Below are 21152 nucleotides of genomic sequence, written 5' to 3'. Positions count from 1 at the left end.
AGTATCAAGATTAGTGATTAGTGGGTGTGTACCTTACTTTATAATTCTTTCCTCCCACTTTAAATTTTATTTTATATTTGATTGACAACAATAGAAGACAGATACACAGTTCTATATGTTATTGTATAGTCTGAAGCATCTATGTTGAATAAACTGTAATTTTATTATTAGATACCTGATAATTATTGGTTGAAGGAATGAATGCTTGAGAGACCTTGTGTTCCAGTTTAAGGGATGTTTTAATGAGGACATAGACCTCATCATTGGAAGTCTGGTGGCATGAAAATACGCCTGTCTATAATTCTATCTTGAATGAACAGAAATTTTAGTTGATAAATACAATTTAAAAGATCATTACCTTCATCACATGTTTGTCTCTATGCACAAGTATGAGTCCCGAATACATTACTTTGTAAAAGTGAAGAATAGAGTCTCCCGATTGTCCCGCTTCATTGAGAATGTTCAAGACTCAAGGAAAGAAGGCTAATTATCCTGTTTATTGTTCATAGAAAGTACACTTGAAGATCTTAGAGTTTTGTAAGATTACAGGCTTTCAAAACCCTGACAAGGCTGCTTCTAAATTAATCTACATTGAGGGCTGTCTTTTTGTAGGGTGACAACTGGTTGGTGTTGCTCTATTTTATTGAAAGAGGAAACACATAAAAAATGCCTGTACCATCTGCTGAATGTAGCATCCTAAGGAAGAATGAGAGTATGCATTGAGGAATGGGTGTTAGCTCAGACCCTTTCTAAAGATGCAATTACTTCCAACACAGGAGAGAAATACTTCTTCAGACTAAACTCTGAAGAGGCCGCTCTATGAGTGGGTTATGGGAGGAGTCTATCTAGAACATATCCTTCCTCGTTTGTGTACACTGCAGTCTAGACCCCTTTTCTTTCTCACCACCTCTTTTATTTCACAGCAACTCTTACCTTATTATCAAAAGGACATAATTAAATGGCTTAATGGCATTAGACTACTTTTACTTTTCATGTGGTGATTTAATTTTCTAAGTAAAAGTAAAGACTTTGTGAAAGATATTGGCTTCTGTTAACCAAAATTAATGTGTAATTCTTATCAGAGGAAAGTGAGAACCGCACAGCTTAGAGTCTGTGATCAGCTAGGTGTGGTGGAATGTGTTTACAATCCCACCCCTGGAGAGGTTGAGGTAGGAGGTTATGAATACGAGGCAAGCCTGAACTGCATAGTGAGATGGTGTTTCAAAAAAAGATTTTTAACAAACAACCAAGTAAACAAACAAAACAACAAAACAAAGACCTTATGTTTTACAAGAAGACTCTAAAGGCATATTGGTCAGTATTTAACAATGGATACTCTGGGGAGCAAAGGATCATGGTGAGAAATACTCTTAACCCTGGGCAGGTTCAAGCTTTCAACTTAATACTATAAAATTTGAATTTTGTAGTGGCTTGAATAAGAATACCCCTTCCCATAGACTCATATTTGAATGCTTAGTCACCAGGGAGTGTGAAATTGTTAGAAAGGAATAGAAAGGTTAGGAGGTGTGGTCTTGTTGGAGTAGATGTTGCCTTGTTTAAGGAAGTGTGTCACTTTGGGGTGGGCTTTAAGGTTTTAAAAGCCCAAACCAAGCCCAGTCTCTCTCTCTACCTGCAGATCAGGATGTCGTTTTCAGCTACTGCTCCAGTACTTTCCTGTATGCTGTCATGCTCCCCACCATGATGATTATAGACTAAACCCCACACTTTTCTTTGTAAGAGTTGTCGTGGTCATTGTGCCTCTTCACAGCAAAAGAACAGTGACTAAGACAGAGTTGGAAGAGCTGCATCATAGTATGTTATTGCACAGTGTTGTTTCCCATAGATACAATAGCTATAACTAACCCCCGAGTGTGCACAGTACTGTGCTTTATGCTAGTCATTTTTTCCTCTGACAAAGTACCTAAAGACAACACTGAACACTGAAAACAGAAACAAAACCCAAAAGAGGAAAGATTTCTCTTGGCTCATGGCTTCAGTTTTCAGTCCATCGCAATTTGGCTACATTGTCTTCAGGCTGTTGTGAAGCAGACTGGCATGGTCAGGCATATACCAAAGAAGAGCTGCTCACCTTGTCGTGGGCAGGAAGCAGAGAGGCAGTCAGGGGCTGGCAAAAAACAATCTCTTCAGAAGACACCCCTGTGATTGCTTCCTTTAGCTCTACTTCTAATTTCCACCATATCTTAATAAGGTCATCAAATTATGAATCTATTAGCAGGTTTTCCTTGTTTAGGTTGGAGCTCCCATCAATCATTCACCTCTCATTGACTGGATACTCTATCTGGGACCCATTCATTTAGCGTTTGCAAATTTAGAAAAAAAGTCCTCAAAGATTTTTTTCAATTGAGCAAAGTATTCACTTTATTGTTATTATTTTTGGTCTGAACTTTGAGGATCTCTCAAGCGAGCAAAGCCTCATCTGAAATCAGAATTCTTTAACGTATAATGTTTACTTTATTTTATGGTTGGGAATGTGTACGGTCTAAGTAACAGAAAATTTCTGCAACAGAGATTCCAAATAGCAATTCTCTTTTGATCTAAGGATTGCTTTAAACTCTTAATATTGATTAAGGACACTCTGAAGCTTTTCTTTATTGTGTTGTATCTATAGTTGTTTACCATTTTAATAATTAAAGAGCTTATAATCCTTACATTTAAGCAGTAATTATTGTTTTCCAGGATTTGGCCTGTCAGTTGAGCCTACAAAATAGAATCACACAAAAATGACACTGGAAGTATATATCATGCAAATAACCCTCGTTTTTGACAATGTGATGATGATGGTGGTAGTGGTGGTGGCAGCGGTGTTGATGTTGGTGGTAGCAGTGTGTGTGTGTGCGCATATGTGTGTATGTGCAAGTGTGTGTGTGTGTGTGTATGAGTGCATGCATGTGCTACTCTGTGCTTGTGAAAGTCAGAGGACAACTTTGGGAGTTGGTTTTCTCCTTCTACCTTGGGTCCCAGATATAGAACTTAGGTCATCAAACTTGGTGTCAAGTGCCCTTATCTGCTGAGCCATCCCATAGTGCCCAAATACTCTTTACAGGAAAATCTTATGTACATTTGGCTCATCAGGAGGAAAAGCTGTGACGGGAAGTGTTCAGTGTGTACGGAAGGGTACCACAATGACTTTTGTTTTCCCATGACATTTATTCAAGCCATCCTTATCCTAAATTTTCCTAACTCAAATTTCACGACAACTTCTGAAAGTCTATGTCTTCTTATCCCATTTCCCAGTGATCTAACTATGTTGTCAGGAGTTGTGTACAGCCAGGATCTTATAGGAGCCCCATCTTTGATTTTATGGCCTAGTCTCAATCTTGAGCCAATAGAGGTCACTCCTGAGCTGTCCCTTATACCTTTGCGTTTCCATTCCTATGTTGGAATGCTCCCAGCCCTGTATAGTCTGCATTTGTTGGGTTCTGTTTCTTTGTGCTGTTGATGGACTTTCTGCCTGGACCTGGGGGCTCTGAACTCTTTAGTATGATACAGGCCCACACTACACTCTTGTTTTCACTTCCTGTTCTGAGTAATAGTATCCTGAAAATATTCTATGTAGTTTTTCCTCAAGGACACTTCACGATTCTTCATGGCTTTGGACATTAGGAAAGAATGATGCAGCACCTGTTTGGAACCATTGCTTCCCAACGCCCAGTCTCCCATTGCCTTGACTGTGGCCTCTGCAAAGAGAGGTCAGAGATTGGAGACAGGGAAGATATACAGGGAGGAAAAAAATCTTGGCTGGTGTTTCAAAAGCATATTCTAGCCATACAGTCATCTACCATGGAACCTCTTCCACAGAGGAGCACCCCACATAGCAAAGACCCTGTATTCTGTTTCTCTCCCTCTGTCACTGTTGTGGTACCTGGCAACATTTCCTATTCCTATTTCTCATTCATCATATGGAAAGAAAACATCATTAAAAATAGCTCTGATGGCCAGGCTGTGGTGCACACACCTTTAATCCATTACTTGAGAGGCAGAGGCAGGCAAATCTTTGTGAGTTTGAGGCCAACTTGTTCTACAAGAGCTAGCTCCAGGAGAGCTAGGCCTGTTACAGAGAAACCGTGTCTCAAAAAACCAAAACCAAACCAAGCAAGCGAGCAAGAAAGCAAGCAAGCATCTCTGATAAAATACACTCACTTCTATGTATTATAAAACTAAAAGGGAGGTGCAAGATATTTTAAACTAATAGAGCTGTAAAGTCATATTATCCTATAGTAATGGTAGAAAATGCAATTTAAAGACTAATATTGGATACTTAATTCTACTTTTCTAGCAAAGAGAGGGTCTGAAGGAGGGCTCTCAAATTCTTGATGACTAACTATGTATATCTATTTTATTGTGTCTCTGTATATATATATATATATTGTATGTGTATATATATATTGTGAATATATATTATTACTATTTATTCATTTTTAAGTGTATGGATGTTTTGCCCAAATTCATGTCTGTGCATCATGTGCATACAGTGCCTGTGGCAGGCAAAAGAGGGTGTCAAAAAAAGGGACTGAAGTTATGGATTGTTGGGTGCTGGGGATTGAACCTGGGTCCTCTGAAAGAGCAACTAGTGCTCTAAACCACTGGGCCTTCTCTCCAGCTTAGGTCTTTTTTTTAAATTGTGGCTTTGGCATTGGTTTAGTAGGTCAAAATCAGTATTTCAAAAAGAAAGGGAATAGATCAGAATAAGAAACATTTACTGGGCATCAATGGAACATACAAAGTATCACAGGAAGTGCCCTGGAAATGTTCATTTTCCACACGTTGTGTGCACTGAACTGTGAGGTGAGACACGGGTGCTAGCTCAAGCTCTGAAAACCCCATGTATGATCACTTTTAGCTGACATTGAACTTGTACCATTGGAATCCTTTCTTGAACAGAAAATGCCCTATATTGAATTATTTTTAAACACAGGGCTTGTGAGTTGTAAGCTTGAGTCTCTCCTTGGTTGAAATGTCTCGGTTTTGTCTTCATAGTTAGGCGGGGTGGAACTCTATCTCACCTGAAACATAGATGGACACCATCTGGTTGATCAGAAGATCGTCAGTATCCCAGTGTTGTAGCTAAACTGCCCCCACTCCCATTGCTCTGTTCCTTCTTTCTCCTCTCAGGTTTTTGCTTTGGGATGTGAAACACTCCTTATAGTAGGTTTGACAAGGTGTATCTCTTTCTTTTGAGTCTTTGGGGATAAAGATGGAAACATTTCTTTATTGACTACAGTTTTTAATTTACAATTTTCTGATCAAATTGATTAAAGATTTCTTATCTATTCTCTCATATTGTTTATATTTTTGTTCATTGTAGTTTTCTCCTCTCTAATTCAACCCGAAGATTGCAATGTGATTGTTTATTTGTTATTCTTTATTGTTTATTTGACTTTACCAGTCATTTAGATACACATGAAAATGTCACAATAAAATCCATTTCTTTTTATGCCAGTTAAATTAAATTAGGAAAATATTTGAAAAAAAAACCCCAATACAAGCATTTAAAAATTTTAAATCTTACAAGGTGGCTTAGCAGGTAACGGAGCTTGCTGCCAAGCCAGATGACCCAAGTTCTATCCTGGGAACTTGCATAGGAAAAGAGAGAAGTGGATCCTGCTAGTTGTCCTTTGATTGCCACATGTGCCATTGTGTGTACACACACAGACAGAGTTAATTGATGAAGTGTTAAATATTTTTAAAGTACATAAAGATGAAATTGTTTAGAATATGGCTATATGAGTTTTGACAAACGAGGTTAAATGACCACTATTGTCATGATCAAATATATAATATGCTCTCACTGTGTGTGTGTGTGTGTGTGTGTGTGTGTGTGTGTATGTGTGTGAATAGAGGTCAGAGAGTGATATTGGGCATCTTCCTCAATTGCTTTATCATTTTACTTTTTGAGGCAGAGTCTCTCACTGAACCTGGAGTTCACTGATTCATGAGACAGGCTGGCTAGTCAGCCCCAAGGTTTCCTATCTCAGCTTCCCTACCTGTGGGACAGGACACTGCTGGGCCAGGCTTTTACATGGGTGCTGGGGATAAAGCTCAGGTCTTCATGCTTGTGCAACAGGCTCTTCACTATGTAAGCCACCTCTCCAGCCCCTAGAATACTTTATCACTCTGAGAAACTCTCCATGGCTTCCATGCAATCCACCTGTCTCCACCCTCACTTCTACACCATGTGAACCACTAGTTTCCACAAATTATTTTTGTTTCACTTTTCTGCAAGTTTTTTTGGTGTCTTGATTTGCATTTTTCCCTTTAGTAATTTCACTTTGCTGGTATGAGCCCCTTGATGGATGTTCAGCAGGAAGAGTTGGAATGGCCTCTTGAATGGGTTACTCAGTTCTTGCACATGCGCAGTTTCTTTCAGAGGTAGCCACGTTCCCTTTACCCCTATCTTTCTCTCTCTTGTTTACATCTTTGTGCTTCTCCATTTTGCTGCTGATTTCCTTTATCAGGGTGGAAGTGGAGGGGTCATTAGAGTCTATTCAGTTTGGGAACAAAGCATGAAGCAGTAAGGGTGTCTTGGATAAGTTTCTATCCAGATGACACCCTTTCCAGGGCTTCACTAGGCACATGGCTAGGCATGCAGGTAGGCAGCTTCCTGGGCCAGAATGGAGAACCCTCAGGCTCTTGGAACATACACAGCTAAAACAAAGCAAGGATGGTTGTGCTTTGTGGAGTACGTACCCCCACTTCATGCCTGAGCATCTGATGTGAGGTCTCTGTCATTTCACAGTCACCATTATTATCCAGACCTCTGGTTAGAATGCAGACACCACAGGTGGATGGCTTTCTTTCTTTAGCCATAATTAGCATGCAGGACTTCTCTTGTCAGCTGGCCAGGATGTGCTTCTTTTAATAGCCTGGTCACTGTCACCCTGGTGACATTTCTAGAGTCTTCTTCTGTCAGGCTTGTCCGCCAATCTGATCCTATGTGATTGTCTTTAGTCTCTGCCTTCTACTTTCAATGCTTTTATTCTTTTAAACAATGTCATCTCTCTCCCTTTCTCTTCCTCGTTGATATGTGTGTGTGTGTGTGTGTGTGTGTGTGTGTGTGTGTGTGTTTGTCTAAGAGTTGAAAAGGTACATTTAGCAATATCTCAGCTTGGATTTGAATGGGAGGTGCTTGGCTTTACTGTTTGAGTTGGAAGCTAATATATTCGATGAGATCTGAAGGATAGTAAATATGTTCCTTTTGAAACATGGCACCTAGCTCAAACCTTTCACTTCAGACCATCCACAAAGCTCTTTTTTTTTTCTCTCTTTCCATGTCATTAACCTTCGATAAAAAAGGTTAAGGCTGGACATTTTTCTTCCTACCCTGGGGCACTGAACCCAGGAGAAGTATAATGACCTATTGAGTTTTAGTGGAATCGTACAATCAATGACCAGGAACAAGTGCATTTAAAGAAGAACTGATACATTTGTAGTTAGATTCTGCCTTGAGTACCTAGGCTTGACTATCTATGGCTTGCTTAGCGAGTTGTGTAGAATAGACAAAGCGAACAGTCAGGGGCACAGTAGTTAACCAGATCATAATAATCAGTTCATTTTCTTTAACGCATAATGGTGCAAACGATACTGGTTTTGTTTTAACTTCCTCCATTCTTCCCTCAGTTTGCTTACCCTGGAAAAAGCATATTAAAATAAATTTAATACACAGCTTTAGAAGCTAACAAATTGAAGTGTGTTGGACAGTCTCCCACACTCCCCAAGGAGAGCTCTTTAATTCTGCAGTGGAGGCAATGGCTAAGTAGAATTGAATTTGTTAATATATGCTTTTATAGCTGAGAAGTGAGGAAACAAGCCTCTTACAAACTCTGCAATAAATGGACTCTGTGAGCCACACAGAGGGGCATGCTGTGGTCCGGGCCATTTGTCAGCAGCTGTCTGGGTCACTGTGTTCAGAGGAACGTTGGGTCCGTTGGGGCTCTGTGCAGAGTGCTGTGCCTGAGGGTGGTTCTGCTCTGAGTGTGTGCAGTGTGTATGTGCTCAGTAAACATCACTCCAGCCGTGGATCTTCTTCTTGTTACTATTATTGTTTTCCCTCCGCAATTGAATTGGTTAACTTTATCCACAAATTCGTCTCTGAGACCGGAAGATGTTAATGGAAATGATGTAGCTGAAAGTAAAATTACATTTCTAGTTTTACATAAGTGTCTTCTTAAAACTAGAATTTTGATGATTTATTCTCTTTTGCCTTTATTTTTTCCTGTTAGCACTGTATTCATTATTATTTGCAACAAAGGGATATATATATATATATATATAGAAATAGAAAATTTCTATATAGAAATAGAAAATATATATATATTCTATATATATATAGAATATAGAAAATAGAAAATTTCTATATAGAAATAGAAAAAATATATATATTCTATATATATATATAGAAATAGAAATATATATATGAGCATATTTTCTATTTTTCTTATAAGCTTTGTTTTAATATATATTCAGACTCCAGTCGTATCTTAGACTCTTGAATCCCAGCTCTGTATCTACTTTTTTTAGCTGCACTCAACAGTGCCCTTGACTGATATCCCATACTCCCTTGTCTGTACACTCCCATGATCAATATTAGAGACAATGTAGGGAAGAGAGTCTTCCCTAGAAGCCCATATTTTTCCTCAACCAACATGTAGAGGGTGTGTGTGTGTGTGTGCGCGCGCGCGTGTGCGTGTGTAACCACACACGGTCACACATATTAATAGCTTGCCTTTTCTGCTATAATTCAAAATCTAGGTGACAGGTTCCAACAGCTGATAAGCATTTCCCAGTGTGGTGGGTCAGGTTGACTGTGTAATCCTTTTGATAATGCCTTCCTTTCTGAATGCACCAGGGGAGTTACAATGGAGCCCTGCTGTGCAAGTAGATCAATAGGTGGCAAGTTGTTTGACCCTCGGAGCCAGACAGAGAATTTGGTGAATTGTTAGACGGTTATTGACTGCCCTTTGGAGAGCCAGGGTTTGCATTCTCTATCTCCTTTCAGCTGGGGCTTGTATTTCATGTATGAGGCCTCCATTATCATAATCCATTTTTCGCTTTCATGTTATCTATCAGCAGCTCTCATAAGCCTCCTTTTTGAAGGGCATTCCCCATTTGCTTGCTCTAATTCTTTTTTTTTTTTAAGTCATAAAACTGATGTTTTGTAACCAGCGGCATTCTGTGTGAGTTGTTTCTGGAGGTGCTGTGGGGAAGATTCGTGGCAGAATTAAGTATGAGATCATGACTCATCCTTAATTCTACCATGTGGAGGGAGATGCATGGACAGATGGCACATCGGTGCCGTAGGAGGACATGGGAAAGAAGTCTGTGAAAGCTGAAGTTCCCAGCAAATGTTGTGATTAGAATTATATATCTTTGCGTAATGTTGAGTAGTGCTAATGGCCTACCAACACATTCCTTTTTCAGTGGCTGTATTAGATGGAGAGATGCCCGCCCATATTGACAGTATATATTATGTTAAAAAGTCTCTTCCTATCAAGTGGGAGGAATTATTCCATCATTATTCAAATTATATTATTGGTGGAAATGTGCAGAAGGCTTGATGTACTTGTCACAAGAATCTTCTGAACTCCACATACACCCTGGGGCACATTAACACACATTTAATTTGAGAACTTTATTTATACAGTCTTACTTATACACTTGGAAAAGAAAATCAAATGAGATTATTTTTCCAGCTTATTAACAAAATTTCCTAGGAACTTTAGAAAATATATTTTTATTTTTAATTATGTGTGCATGTGTGTGTTTGAGTGTGGGGTTGTGCATGTAAGTGCAGTGCCCGTGGAGATGAGAAGAAGGCAGGGAAACCCTGGAGCTGGAGCTTAAAAACGTTGTGAGGTGTTAGATGGGTGCTGAGGACCAGACCCAGGCCTTCTGCACAAGCAGTAGCTACTCTTAATTGTTGGACCATCTCTCCAGCCCCAGAACTTTAAAACAGATGTTTAAGTGTGTGTAGTGTCTGTGTGTAATGTGTGTGTGTGTGCAGTGCCTATGTATGTATGTGTGTGTGTGTGTGTGTGTGTGTGTGTGTGTAGTGTGTGTGCATGTGTGTTCATAATTAAGGGTCTGTGTATGTATGTATGTATGTATGTATGTATGTATGTGTCTGTAGTGTGTGCATGTGTGTGTATAAGTTGAAGCGTCTGTGTATGTATGTATGTATGTATGTCTCTGTGTGTGGACGGTGTGATGGCATGCATGTGAAGGTCAGACAATGACATTTGGGAGTTGGTTCTCACCTACATTGTTTGAGACCAGCTCTCTTGTTCACCTCTGCAGACAACAGGAGAACCGACTTGGGCACTTCTGGGGCTTCCCTCTTCTTTGCCTCCCCTCTGGCTACTGTCTGAAAATTGAAATATGCTTCTCACACAGGTTCTGAGCCTCCAAACTCATGTCCTCACCCTGACAGGCAAGCATTTTATTCTCTGAGCCAACTCCTCAGCTTGTCCCAGGAACAGACTTTTTCTTTTAAGGAGGAAAATCTTATGGATTTTCTGTTTCTCAAATAATATTTTTTATAGTTTCCAAATTAAGAAAGTCTACCGGATGCAAGGACTGTGCTTGCACTTCCTGGGGAGTGAAGACACAAGTGCATCCAAATGCGCTTCCGTCCTGGAGGACAGGTGAAGGAAGCCGGGCTTGCCTTTCGGGGTTCAGATTTCTAACTTTGGGCTTGTGGTGAGGGAGACAATGATAGGTGGAGAATGAGTGCTTGGAGGCAGCCAATGAAGCCCAGTGCTTCTTGTTCCTGCTGCGGCAGCCTGGAGCTGGCTGGCGTTCAGATCGTCTAGGCATCTGAGGAGGCCTTCCTTAAACAAATCTGTTCACATTTTTGTTTCTGGAGAACACAGCACCGAATAGATGTAAATTTCACTGGTTCATATTTCTGCCTGAAGTTGCTCCATCTTCCACACTTCCTGGGCCTCCAATCCCTTGGTGAGTAGGCACAGCTTCTGTTCAGCCTCCATGGCTCTGCAGGCACCTGCTGTCTTTATTCCCCTTGTTTCCTTTCCTAGGGGAGGCTCTGGCTCCGCCTGGCTCCTTCTCCAGGCAGCTATAGTGTCAGCTGCCTTTTCATGGTTCACGTGGGATTCTTGGTCCCTCTGTGTCTCAGCCTTGTTCTCTTTCTTTGATCTCTGTTCATTCCCCTCTGACTCCCGGTCCAGGTTCACACCACGATCTTTTCTCGCCACATCTGACTATGAATACAATCTGGGCAAGGCACATTCGGACAGGACGGAGTCCTTTGAAAAGTCAGTATCATGAAGAGTCACCACTCCTCCCACAGGGCATACTGGGACCATGCAAACCTTACCCACACGAGCTGTGGAAAGCAGTGTGGAGCCATTCCATCTCTGATACGTCAGACACCCTTTTTGATTGGCAAGTGCCACAATATGTTAGGCTTACATAATCTCCTTTTTGTGGTGCTGAGCATCAAACTCAGGGTTTCTCATATGCTAAGCAAATGGCCTACCACTGACCTATACCCTGAGGCCCTGGATGCCTCATGCCTGGCATTATCATGATCATCATGAGTTCTGTACTTCCCATGTTGGATATCTTTATCCATTTTGCATTTGTTTTCTTGACCTAGTAATAATTGGGGGAATTATGTAGGAATCTTTCTTTGTTGGTGGATATGCCAATTTCCCTTGCCTTATTAATTTTACATTTTCTCCTTTGTCATGTATGTGTTCACAGATATTTAAACATGTTTGAGGCTAATATTAGGCTTATTTACAGTTAGGATGCACTTCCATTGGTGAATTCAATCTTTATCACTGTGTAACACTTATAACTTTTATTGTCACCAATAATTTTCTTTTATATTAGTGTAGTTGTTTTATGGTAGAATGAAAAATATGAAGTAATAGACTTTTATCTGGCAAGTATTTTCCAATTACATTTTTATGGTTATTGAATTATTTTCCTCAACTTCTAAATTTCTGTCCTGTTTATTTGTTGTAACTTCTTCCTTCCATTCTCAGTTTTTATTGTATTGAAGCTTTAAAATTTTATTTTTCCTTTTTCACTTCCATGAAGTTTGGAATTATGAAGGATAATTCTATCCCTTATGGCTATCCATAAAGTTTTATCACACATATTTAAGCAAAATCTGAAACTTAATAATATTCTAATTTTTCTTATGAAAGACCTCTGAATACTTTAATTTTCATACTTTCAACTTGTCTAGTTTCTTAGATTTGTCTTAGCAAGTTCTCAGATGGTTAACATTGTCCTTATTCTTGACACTGTGTGCCTGCGTGTGTGTGGGCACACTGTATATCTCTGTGTACATATGGACATGCTGTATGTGTGTGTCTGTGTGTCTATGTAGATACATTGTGTTTGGTTGACATTGTTCTTGTTCTTGATACTGTGTGCCTGTGTGTGTGTGGGCACACTGTGTATCTCTGTGTACATGTAGACATACTGTACGCGTGTGCCTGTGTGCCTATGTAGGCACACTGTGTATCTGTGCACTTATGTGGATATGTGGACACATTTGCTTGCATAACTACTTTTTGGCGTTGTCTTTCTTTAATTATTTTCTTTCTTTCTGAAATGTCACCTTCCTAATTAACTTCCTAAGTGATCTCCCCCCAAGGTTGTTTATTTATAATGGGCTACTTTCCTATTTTGAGTGATAGGAGTTATTTCTAAAAAGCAGAATTACTCAGGTTTGAGGAAAATATTCAAAATTACCTATAAACCCCTGTCATCTCTCTGCAGCCAGAAACAGTTGTTAATTTTGTCCTTTGGGTGAAATTACCCTCTTGGTGGAGCCACTCAGAGCATGAAAGATGGTCTAGGGTGGGGCCGCTCCCATAACTCAGACAGGATAAGAAGTCAACTTAGTAATATGAGATCATAACTTCTGCTTCTTAAAATGTTCTAAAGAATTAGAGTTGCATTTTTTTTAAAAAGTAAATATTATTTGAAAATACGTTAAGATACTTTTTTAAGAAGGATGTCTTGCCAGGCACAAAGGGTCTGTGTCAGGGGTCATCAGGACCATCCCATGGTCCCATAATTGTTTAGGAGGTCACCTAGGACTCAACTTCTACCTACTAGATGCTGGTCGCATACATCTTCACTGGCACAACCAAACCCCCTCCAGACTCTGCATGTTGTTACTGTCCTCTGGGGACAGTGGTTGAGGACCATTGGATTGAAGCACAGCCTTCACCTTAACTACGAGCAGAAGGATCCTAGGTTTATAAATCTAAGTGGGTTACTACTGTCTCACATCCACAGTCCCTTTCAGTTTCTAAGTCTTTGTCATGTGATTCAAGCAGCCTCCTCACAGATGGGCAGGAATATGTATTCCACTGATACACAGAGGTGTGAAGCCGCTCTGTGGCCGAGCAAAGAGAAGAGAGTGGTAGTAACACTAACGTTGTTGACAGTAGACATGAGACTGAAAACTCGCTATGACTCCTGGCATCATTTGAAGAGATCTGCATGACCTATGGTCCTCCGGCCCTTGCTCTCTTTCATACATCCCTTCCACAGTGTTCCCTGAGCCTTAGGCGTGGGTCATGTTATAGGTGTGTCAACTGGGCACCGCTAGGCACCCTGCAGCCGGTTCTACACTTCATTTTGACCAGTTGTAGATTTCTGTAATGGTCTCCATCTGTTGCCAAGACAAATTCATTCGGTGAGGCATGGGGGCTCTGCCTTTCTGTGGGTGTGAGGATAAATACTTAGAATGCAGCTGAAAATGAGACTGACTTAGGAAAGTGGCAGCAGTCGGTTCTCCTCTAGGGTTCATGACCTCACCAGCTACAGGAAGTCGGCTAGATTTACAGTGTGAGGAATGAATTTCCTTCTTGGGAGCTGGCCTCAAGTCCAATTAGACAGACATTGGCTGTCTCCAAGATCAAAGTGTCACTTGGAAGCTCTTGCCTCGCTCATTGTTATGGTTCTTACTTTAACGATTTGGTTCTTGCTTCTCTCTGAGCATCCATTTCACACGCCCTGTACTCTTTACCCTGTGTTCTCATTCCTAGTGTTGCAGAGGACAAAAACTTTCTTCTTACAAGCTTGGGAAATACATTTTATTTGTTTTATTTGCCAAAGACATTAATTTCGGGAAGATCTTTTCACAGCTATTTAAACACACAACGCTGAAGGAGTGAAAATTCATTGCGTATCACCGCCGCTCCTTGAGGTTGGAATGCTTCATTTCTCTCTCCTGGGTTCTCAGCAAGCTCGCCCAGCCTCTTACTTTATTTTGTGTCTGGCTTGCTTTTCTTCTGGAGTAGGACTGGATGGTGGGAAACTGGGAGATGAGACTCTAGGTTCAGACAAGATTGTCGGGTTAATTCTGATGGTTATGACCTTGAGATACCCAGCACTTGATGGTATTTTCAGATCTAGCCCGTATGGAAAAATAAATGAGACGTCTCTGACTTTGCAAACACCACTTCATACAATGCACTTGGTGCTGTAATTACATTTACTTCTTCTGAGCTTTGTGGTTTCAGCTCATGAGGTTCTTCTATATGTTCTTGATAGCATTTTTATTCAAAGACCATAAACTCTTAAATTTGCTATCTCTTTGACCTGAATGGTCAAATCTATAGGTTTAAATTTGTGTTAGTACCCATGACCTGTGATAGGCCTTTCTGACATGAATACTTTCTCTTCCTCAATATTGATTAGTTTGGTTATAAGATTAAAGGAGGAGGCTGGAGGGAGAGCTTAGTCAGCCAAGTGATTGCCGTGTAAGTACAAGGACGCGAGATGATGACCCAGAGCCTGTGTTTAAGAGCAGCTGGGTGCAATTGTGTGGGCTTTTAATCCCAATGCGGCACAAATGGGGACAGGGTTCCTGGGACTTACTGGCCAGCTAGCCGAGCCTAACTCACGAGACCCAGAACAACAAGAGATTCTGTGTCAAAGAACAAAGCAGACAGCCCTGCTTGTCTGACTTCCTCCTCCATAGGCACAGATTTGCACATGCATAAACACACATATGCATGCCTTATACATACATATATGCATATATGTACATATAAGTAAGTAAATAAATAGAGTAAACTAGACTTTTCTTTCCGCAATGAGATTTTGGATAATTTAATTTAGTCACAGTCTTTAGAGCAAGTTATATATAGATTAACCTACTATGAAAAAAAAAAAATCCCTGAATGGCAGGATTGAAAAGGATATTGGAAAAAGTGTGATATCTTGGCATCTTTTTATAGTTGTAAATGTAACTGTAGCTTTGCACAACCTGTCAGGAAGTCTGCTGTTTTGTAATCAGGTTAGCAAACTGTGTCTTCTAAAAAAAAACACCCACATTTTCAGTTGTTTTCGAACCCTCTTTCTAAATAGGACTTCATATGTGCTGCTAAGTTCAGACATAGAAAAGTGATGTTTCTTTATATGCATATATTTTTAAAGTTCAAATCCATTCCATTTTCTCATTATAAAGTCTAATGGTAAGAATAGGTGATTTTCATGAAATATTTCAAAATCAGAAGCCTGAGTGGCCAGCGAGGGTGCATGGTACCCAGTAAATCATTTTTGCCTTATGAACAGGAACCCTGAGCACAGGCAGGAAGGCAGTTTGTATCAACATTAGCTTGAAAAGCTCATGCGATTTTTCACCTTAATGTGATTGACAGGTGAGAAGTTGCCTCGTAAAGAATGCCTTCCCATCCCGAATGAGTTCACCTGCATGTGGGTGCAGCCGGGGCTGAGCCGGCTAACAGTTGGACACACATGCGAGAGTGCATTCTATCACAGTTCAAACAACAGAGAGCCTGCAGATTATCCCTTCAGTGAAACTTCATGGCACAGCATAGAATATCTTGGTGAAAAATCTTGGTAAATTCTTTTTACAGTCCTTAAAAATGTCAATCAACAGTTGCTACATATAAAGTCTATTGAAGTTCAACATTTAATCCATATCCCAGTGGAGCTGGCTGTTCTTCTTGACCTGTCTGTTGTCTGGAGCACAGTGCCAGAGTTGTCCTTAGAGAGGCCTGGTCCCCAGGGAGTCTCTGCAGGAGAGTCAACAGGAGTGGCTGATTCCTTATCTACTGCAGATGCTTCTCTATATAGCCAGTGAATCTGCCGATCTGCAACCTGACTGTGTACTTTCTTAGTCTAAGTCAGGAGAAGGAAAGATGACCCTAGGGACTCAGGACCACAGCAGAAATGATTTCTTGACATATCAGGCTAGGAAAAACACAATGAACTTGAACAGTTTAGGCCAACTGTCTTTGTAAACTTTGAAAGAATGATTCTATTTTATCACGATCTGATATCAACACAGCTCCAAACTGTCATGGGAAAATGTAAATTGGATTTGTATGTGCTCAGAGAAGGCAAGAAAATTACAAAGACTTTTGAAGAATGCTAGTGGAAAATAGTTAAAGTGATTCCAGTAGTTATGGGGTTAACTTCAGTTTCCTGAAACATGGACTCTGTGGGATTATTATTGGAGGATGCTAGACAGGTGAATATAGATCTTCCCGCTATGTATTTCATTATACAAGGCTGCAAAAATACTTAATATTAATTTCATAAGTGCTAGTGCACATTGAGCAGGTTCTAGAGAGTTTATTTGTGCTAACATAGGATTCCTCCATCAGTGTTCTCCCAGGACGCAGGGACAGGGATGTAAAAAGAACCTTATGCAAGGAAAGTAGAACTCAAAACCATGAGGCATGGGAAGAGTTGGAGAAATCACAGAAAGAGACCCAGCTGAACATCAGCAAAGAAGGGGCCAGGGAGGTGGGAGGAAGGAACACATTCTTGGAGGAGCGGGTTTTGTGTAGATGGGGCCACATTAGGTAGACGTGCCCCGTATGTTTCAGCTGAGTGCGTTATGAGTGGAGAGGACCACATGAAGGGAGGAAATACCATTTTCCCACCTCCTGAAGGTCACATCGAAGGGCAAGCTTCATGTGTGTCCAAGTGTGACAATGTATATCTATATCACATGCCAGGCCAGACCTTTCCTGTGGCTCATCTTGATCTCTTAGGCTTGGTTGTTTCCTTTCCATTCCTCCATTTCTTCTGTCTGAAATATTTGTCATGCTTATCTTTAATCGACAAATAATAAGTTTCATGTATTTATGTGTACAAAATGGCCTTTCCATGCTTGCACACAATGTATAACAATCAGTTCAGGGTCATTGGTGTATCTGTCACACCACACAAATTTATCATTTCCTCTCTACTATCTGGAAATAGCTAATTAATCGTTGTCAATCATAGGCACCCTATGGTGCTGGAGAACACTAGAAGTCACTCTACTGATTGTATTCCTGCACTTTTGTCCCCCACCCCAGGCAAATATTTACTGAGCTCACACTGTGAGCCAGGCACCAGTAGGAATGGAGATCATGCCAGGAATGTACTCTGACCAGGGACAGGACAGCCAGTTCGTGCTGCCATAGAGCCTTCATCAGAGGGGGTAGGGGAGACTAGTCAGAAAACATGAATGAAGATGCGGGGCACTGTAGCAAGGGGAGGAAAGTCTATCCAGAGCCTCTTCTTACCCAGCTTGGGAGGCCAGGGATGCTTCCCAGAGAGCATGACATCAGGCCAGACCTGAAAGATAATCACAGTTAGCAAGGGAAGTGGACTGGGAAGCAGATAGATGTTCCAGGCAAGAGGAATAGCATTTCCAAGGGAGATGGGAACAAGAGGGGTGAACTCACCAGAGCATGGAATGAGAGAGAGCTCTCGAGACGGCTGGACACAGGGTCCTTGAAGAACAGGAGCCTGGACTTGATGCTAAGATCACCAGGACATTATTGCACCAGTGAAAAGTTTTACTTGATAAAGTAACCAGATTTGCATTTGGATCATTTATTTCAACAATTTAGGTAGGAAGGGCAAGAGCAGCAAATATTGTATTGCACACGTGTGTGTGTGTTTGTGTGTGTGTGTATCAGATAGAGATGGCAGTTGGTTAATATAGGAGGTGTTAGAGTTACCCCGAGATACCCAACTTATTTATTTCAGTCCCAACAAAAAGGAGGAATCAGGAGGCATTTGCTATAGGGCTGGGAGAGATGATGAGTGGCCGAGTCACAGTGCGACTGAGTGTGTGGTGGATGTGGGATGTTCAAAGGGAAACGCCCCTGAATCTGAAAACTGGGTTGAAACGAAACCAATAAATAGCAGGCCTAAAAGCTGCAGGAACGGGTTGAGATCTCATAGGGAGTGGTGTGGACTGAGTGGAGGACAGCCATGTGAGGTGCCTGAGGTGGGGTATATGAAAGAAGACCTCAGAGGACCAGAGCGAAGAAGGAACTGGAGGAAGGAGCAGCCAGGCTGGGACTGGGGTGGGGGGACAGGACACACAGAAACTGAGAAGGAAACACATTTCAAAATAGAGGGATGGCTAAGCAAGAGGGCTAAAAGATACCTACTAGATGTTTCCATGGGAAGTCATTGACACTTGGGAGAGATAAGCTTCTAGAAAGAACTTTAAGCCTGTTGCAGAGCTGTGCTGAGAGCTGGAGAGGAGATGAACAAAGACAGCGAAGTGAAGGCACTTTTGAAGGAAATTTGGCTGAAGCCTGGAAGATGGTCCACACGTTAGAGTAATAGATGGGCTGAAGGCCTGTGCAATAAAAGTCGGGGAGTTACAAGCAGGATCTGGTGCTTGGTAGGAGGATCTAGGATCTAGCTGAACAGGGTCTGAGGTTTAAGTTTCAGGAGAGAGAAAGAAAAAAAAAAACTAGTGACAAAGGGTCTTGAGAAGGGATGGGGTCTAGAATAATGACAGCCATGACTTTATCCAAGGGTACCAGTCCCTCTTCTAGTGTGGAAGAAGGGAAGGGTGAAATCATTGGTTTTATAGCATTGCTTTATGGCATTTGATTCACCATGTCCTTTTCAAATGTTTCTTCACAGACACTACCCAAAGCAGTCCTTCACCACGGTGGCGGACACGCCTGAAAACCTTCGCCTGAAGCAACAGAGCGAACTGCAGAGCCAGGTAACATGCAGGAGGCCTCTTTAGCCACTCTTCGGAGAATGTCGCCATAGCATTGCTCATGCCGGCCACAGTCCAGCGTGCAGCCTGGCAGCAGGCCTGCCTGGGCACTCGGGACGAAATTGCTGAACATCTGTATTGCTCCCCCTGTCGGATCATCCCGATATTTTCAGTTTCGTTATTCCCACGGGACTAGGGCGAGTAAATGACTTCTGGTCAGGGTAAATGTTTCCCAACAATATTGATTTATTTGATCCTAAATATTTAAAAACATTTTGTAAATAGCTGTTCCATACTGCAAATGTGGGGGAAACACAAGGTGTTAACTTGACCCAACTGCCTTTCACGTGGGGCTAACACCCTGTCTGCGGATCTCACACCAGCGTCTAGCGTTGTTTTCATCCTGTCACTCTTTCCGTATTCCTTCATATGTCACATTGACAGCACGAACAAAGATTAGAGCGCCACAATTGGCTCCCAGTCAACCATTTTAGATGCCAACTTGCCTTCAATATGCTGTAGCACTCGGGCTAGGACTGGGGTTTTGAGTGGCAGGGTTTTCTACGGGGACACCCGATCTCAATGCAAAGTGCAGGACACACATTCAAAATCATTACCTTGGCTGACAGAGGAGAGGAAGGTGCTGAGCAACTTCTTGAACGATTATTGGTCAGTGACGTAGTAAAAACTGTGCCTAGGAGGGAGGAAGGAAGAACGAGGGAGAGAGAAAAGGGAAGAAATATTTTGAGCCGTTCATTAGTTGTGGCCTTGGATCAGCTGCCCAGGTTCTTTGTGCTCCTGAAAAGCAAGACAGTCTGCCTTGTTTATCTGTCAGGAGGCAGCTGCAAGTGTCTGGGGTAGGGAGAATGAACTCCGCTTTCCACAAAGCCACAGGCTCCTTCTCAGTTTGTATTTCCAAAATTATGCATTTGGTAGGGAGCTAATGGGTACTGGCTTGTCAGCTGAGCGGAAGCCGTCCACAACTGACCAAACATGTCACCACGTCTAAAGGGAGCTGTGTGCTGATGAAAGACAGTCAGTGTTGCTCTGAGATTCCTGCTCAGCCTTCAAGGCCCCATTCACAGCCAACCATGAGCATGAAGCTCTCTGTTCCACCCAATCCACATGATCCCTCTCTGAGTCTCTATCATCAGTCAGGTGTGCAGGTCCTCTCTCCTCACAAGCTCTGTCCTCACACTGAGGAGAGGATTAACCACATTTCCTGCAAGCATTTGATTAGTGGACCGATGTCTATTTTCTGATATGTTGAGCTAGTTCTCTATGATTATCTGGTGACCCCCCAACCCGGAAAGAAAAGGCGTATTAGTGATGAGCACGTATTGGTGATGAACCTGCATCCTCTGGATCGTAAAGCAGGGATGTCTGTACCAATACAAAACAGCGTCTTCCCTTTGGCTAGTGCCCAGTTTTGAGATTAATGGTCTAGCACACCAGGACTGGCATTTTACACAAATCATACGTTAGCTCCCAACCAATTTTCACGGCATTAACCAACAACGAATTCTACTTTGAGCCCTATTCCTGTCACCAAATGGACTGAGAAGCGGTTCCAAGTCCCACATAAAGGGACTGAAGGCAGTCACAAGCTCCTGCCAATGAGCGGATAAACCATGGTAGAAGTAATCTCACCCTAAGAAACTGTCAACTTTTGGACAGAACTTCAGAACTTATATTTCAAGGATTATTAATTACCTATCTCTTTTCTTTATAAGTTCTCTTTTTCCCTTCTTATAGCAGGTGCTCTCCAGAACACTGCCATAAACCTTCACAGATTAATTTTTTAAAAAAACTTTTTAAATGCTTTAACCCTTTCCTCATTGGGTGCAAATGGGGCCTTGAAGGCTGAGCAGGAATCTCATAGCAACAACAACTGTCTTTCACAAGCACACAGCTCCCTTTGGGCATGGCGATCAGTTGCGGATGCCTTCTCTCCCATGTAGCAAGCGGCAAACTTTGGAAGCAGCATGAACAAATGCTGCCAGGTGGGTGGGACAGGAACTAACAGAGATATGCACGAAGGACTGTGGGATCCCAGGCAGTGACCAACTGAAGGCATCAGATTCTCTGAAAGATTTTCTCAACTATGATTTTTTTGAAAGAAGGGTGACATGCCATCAGACAGGCA

At 41.6% G+C, this 21152-nt stretch overlaps 1 protein-coding gene across 2 annotated transcripts in view; it reads left to right on the top strand.

Annotated features, from left to right (window-relative positions):
• Nucleotides 1-21152, top strand: part of Nebl (nebulette) — a 347437-nt gene that overhangs the window by 117957 nt on the left and 208328 nt on the right. For both annotated transcript variants that reach the window (XM_041630597.1, XM_041630596.1), the window contains exon 3: nt 18925-19009. In XM_041630597.1, coding sequence (XP_041486531.1) covers nt 18925-19009 — 85 coding nt within the window. The remainder of the gene's footprint in view (nt 1-18924; nt 19010-21152) is intronic.

Source organism: Microtus oregoni, unplaced genomic scaffold (assembly GCF_018167655.1).
Source record: "Microtus oregoni isolate MIOR12 unplaced genomic scaffold, Mior012 000035F_ref0000213, whole genome shotgun sequence".
NCBI classification, from domain to species: Eukaryota; Metazoa; Chordata; class Mammalia; order Rodentia; family Cricetidae; genus Microtus; species Microtus oregoni.
This window is presented reverse-complemented; position numbering and strand designations above follow the sequence as displayed.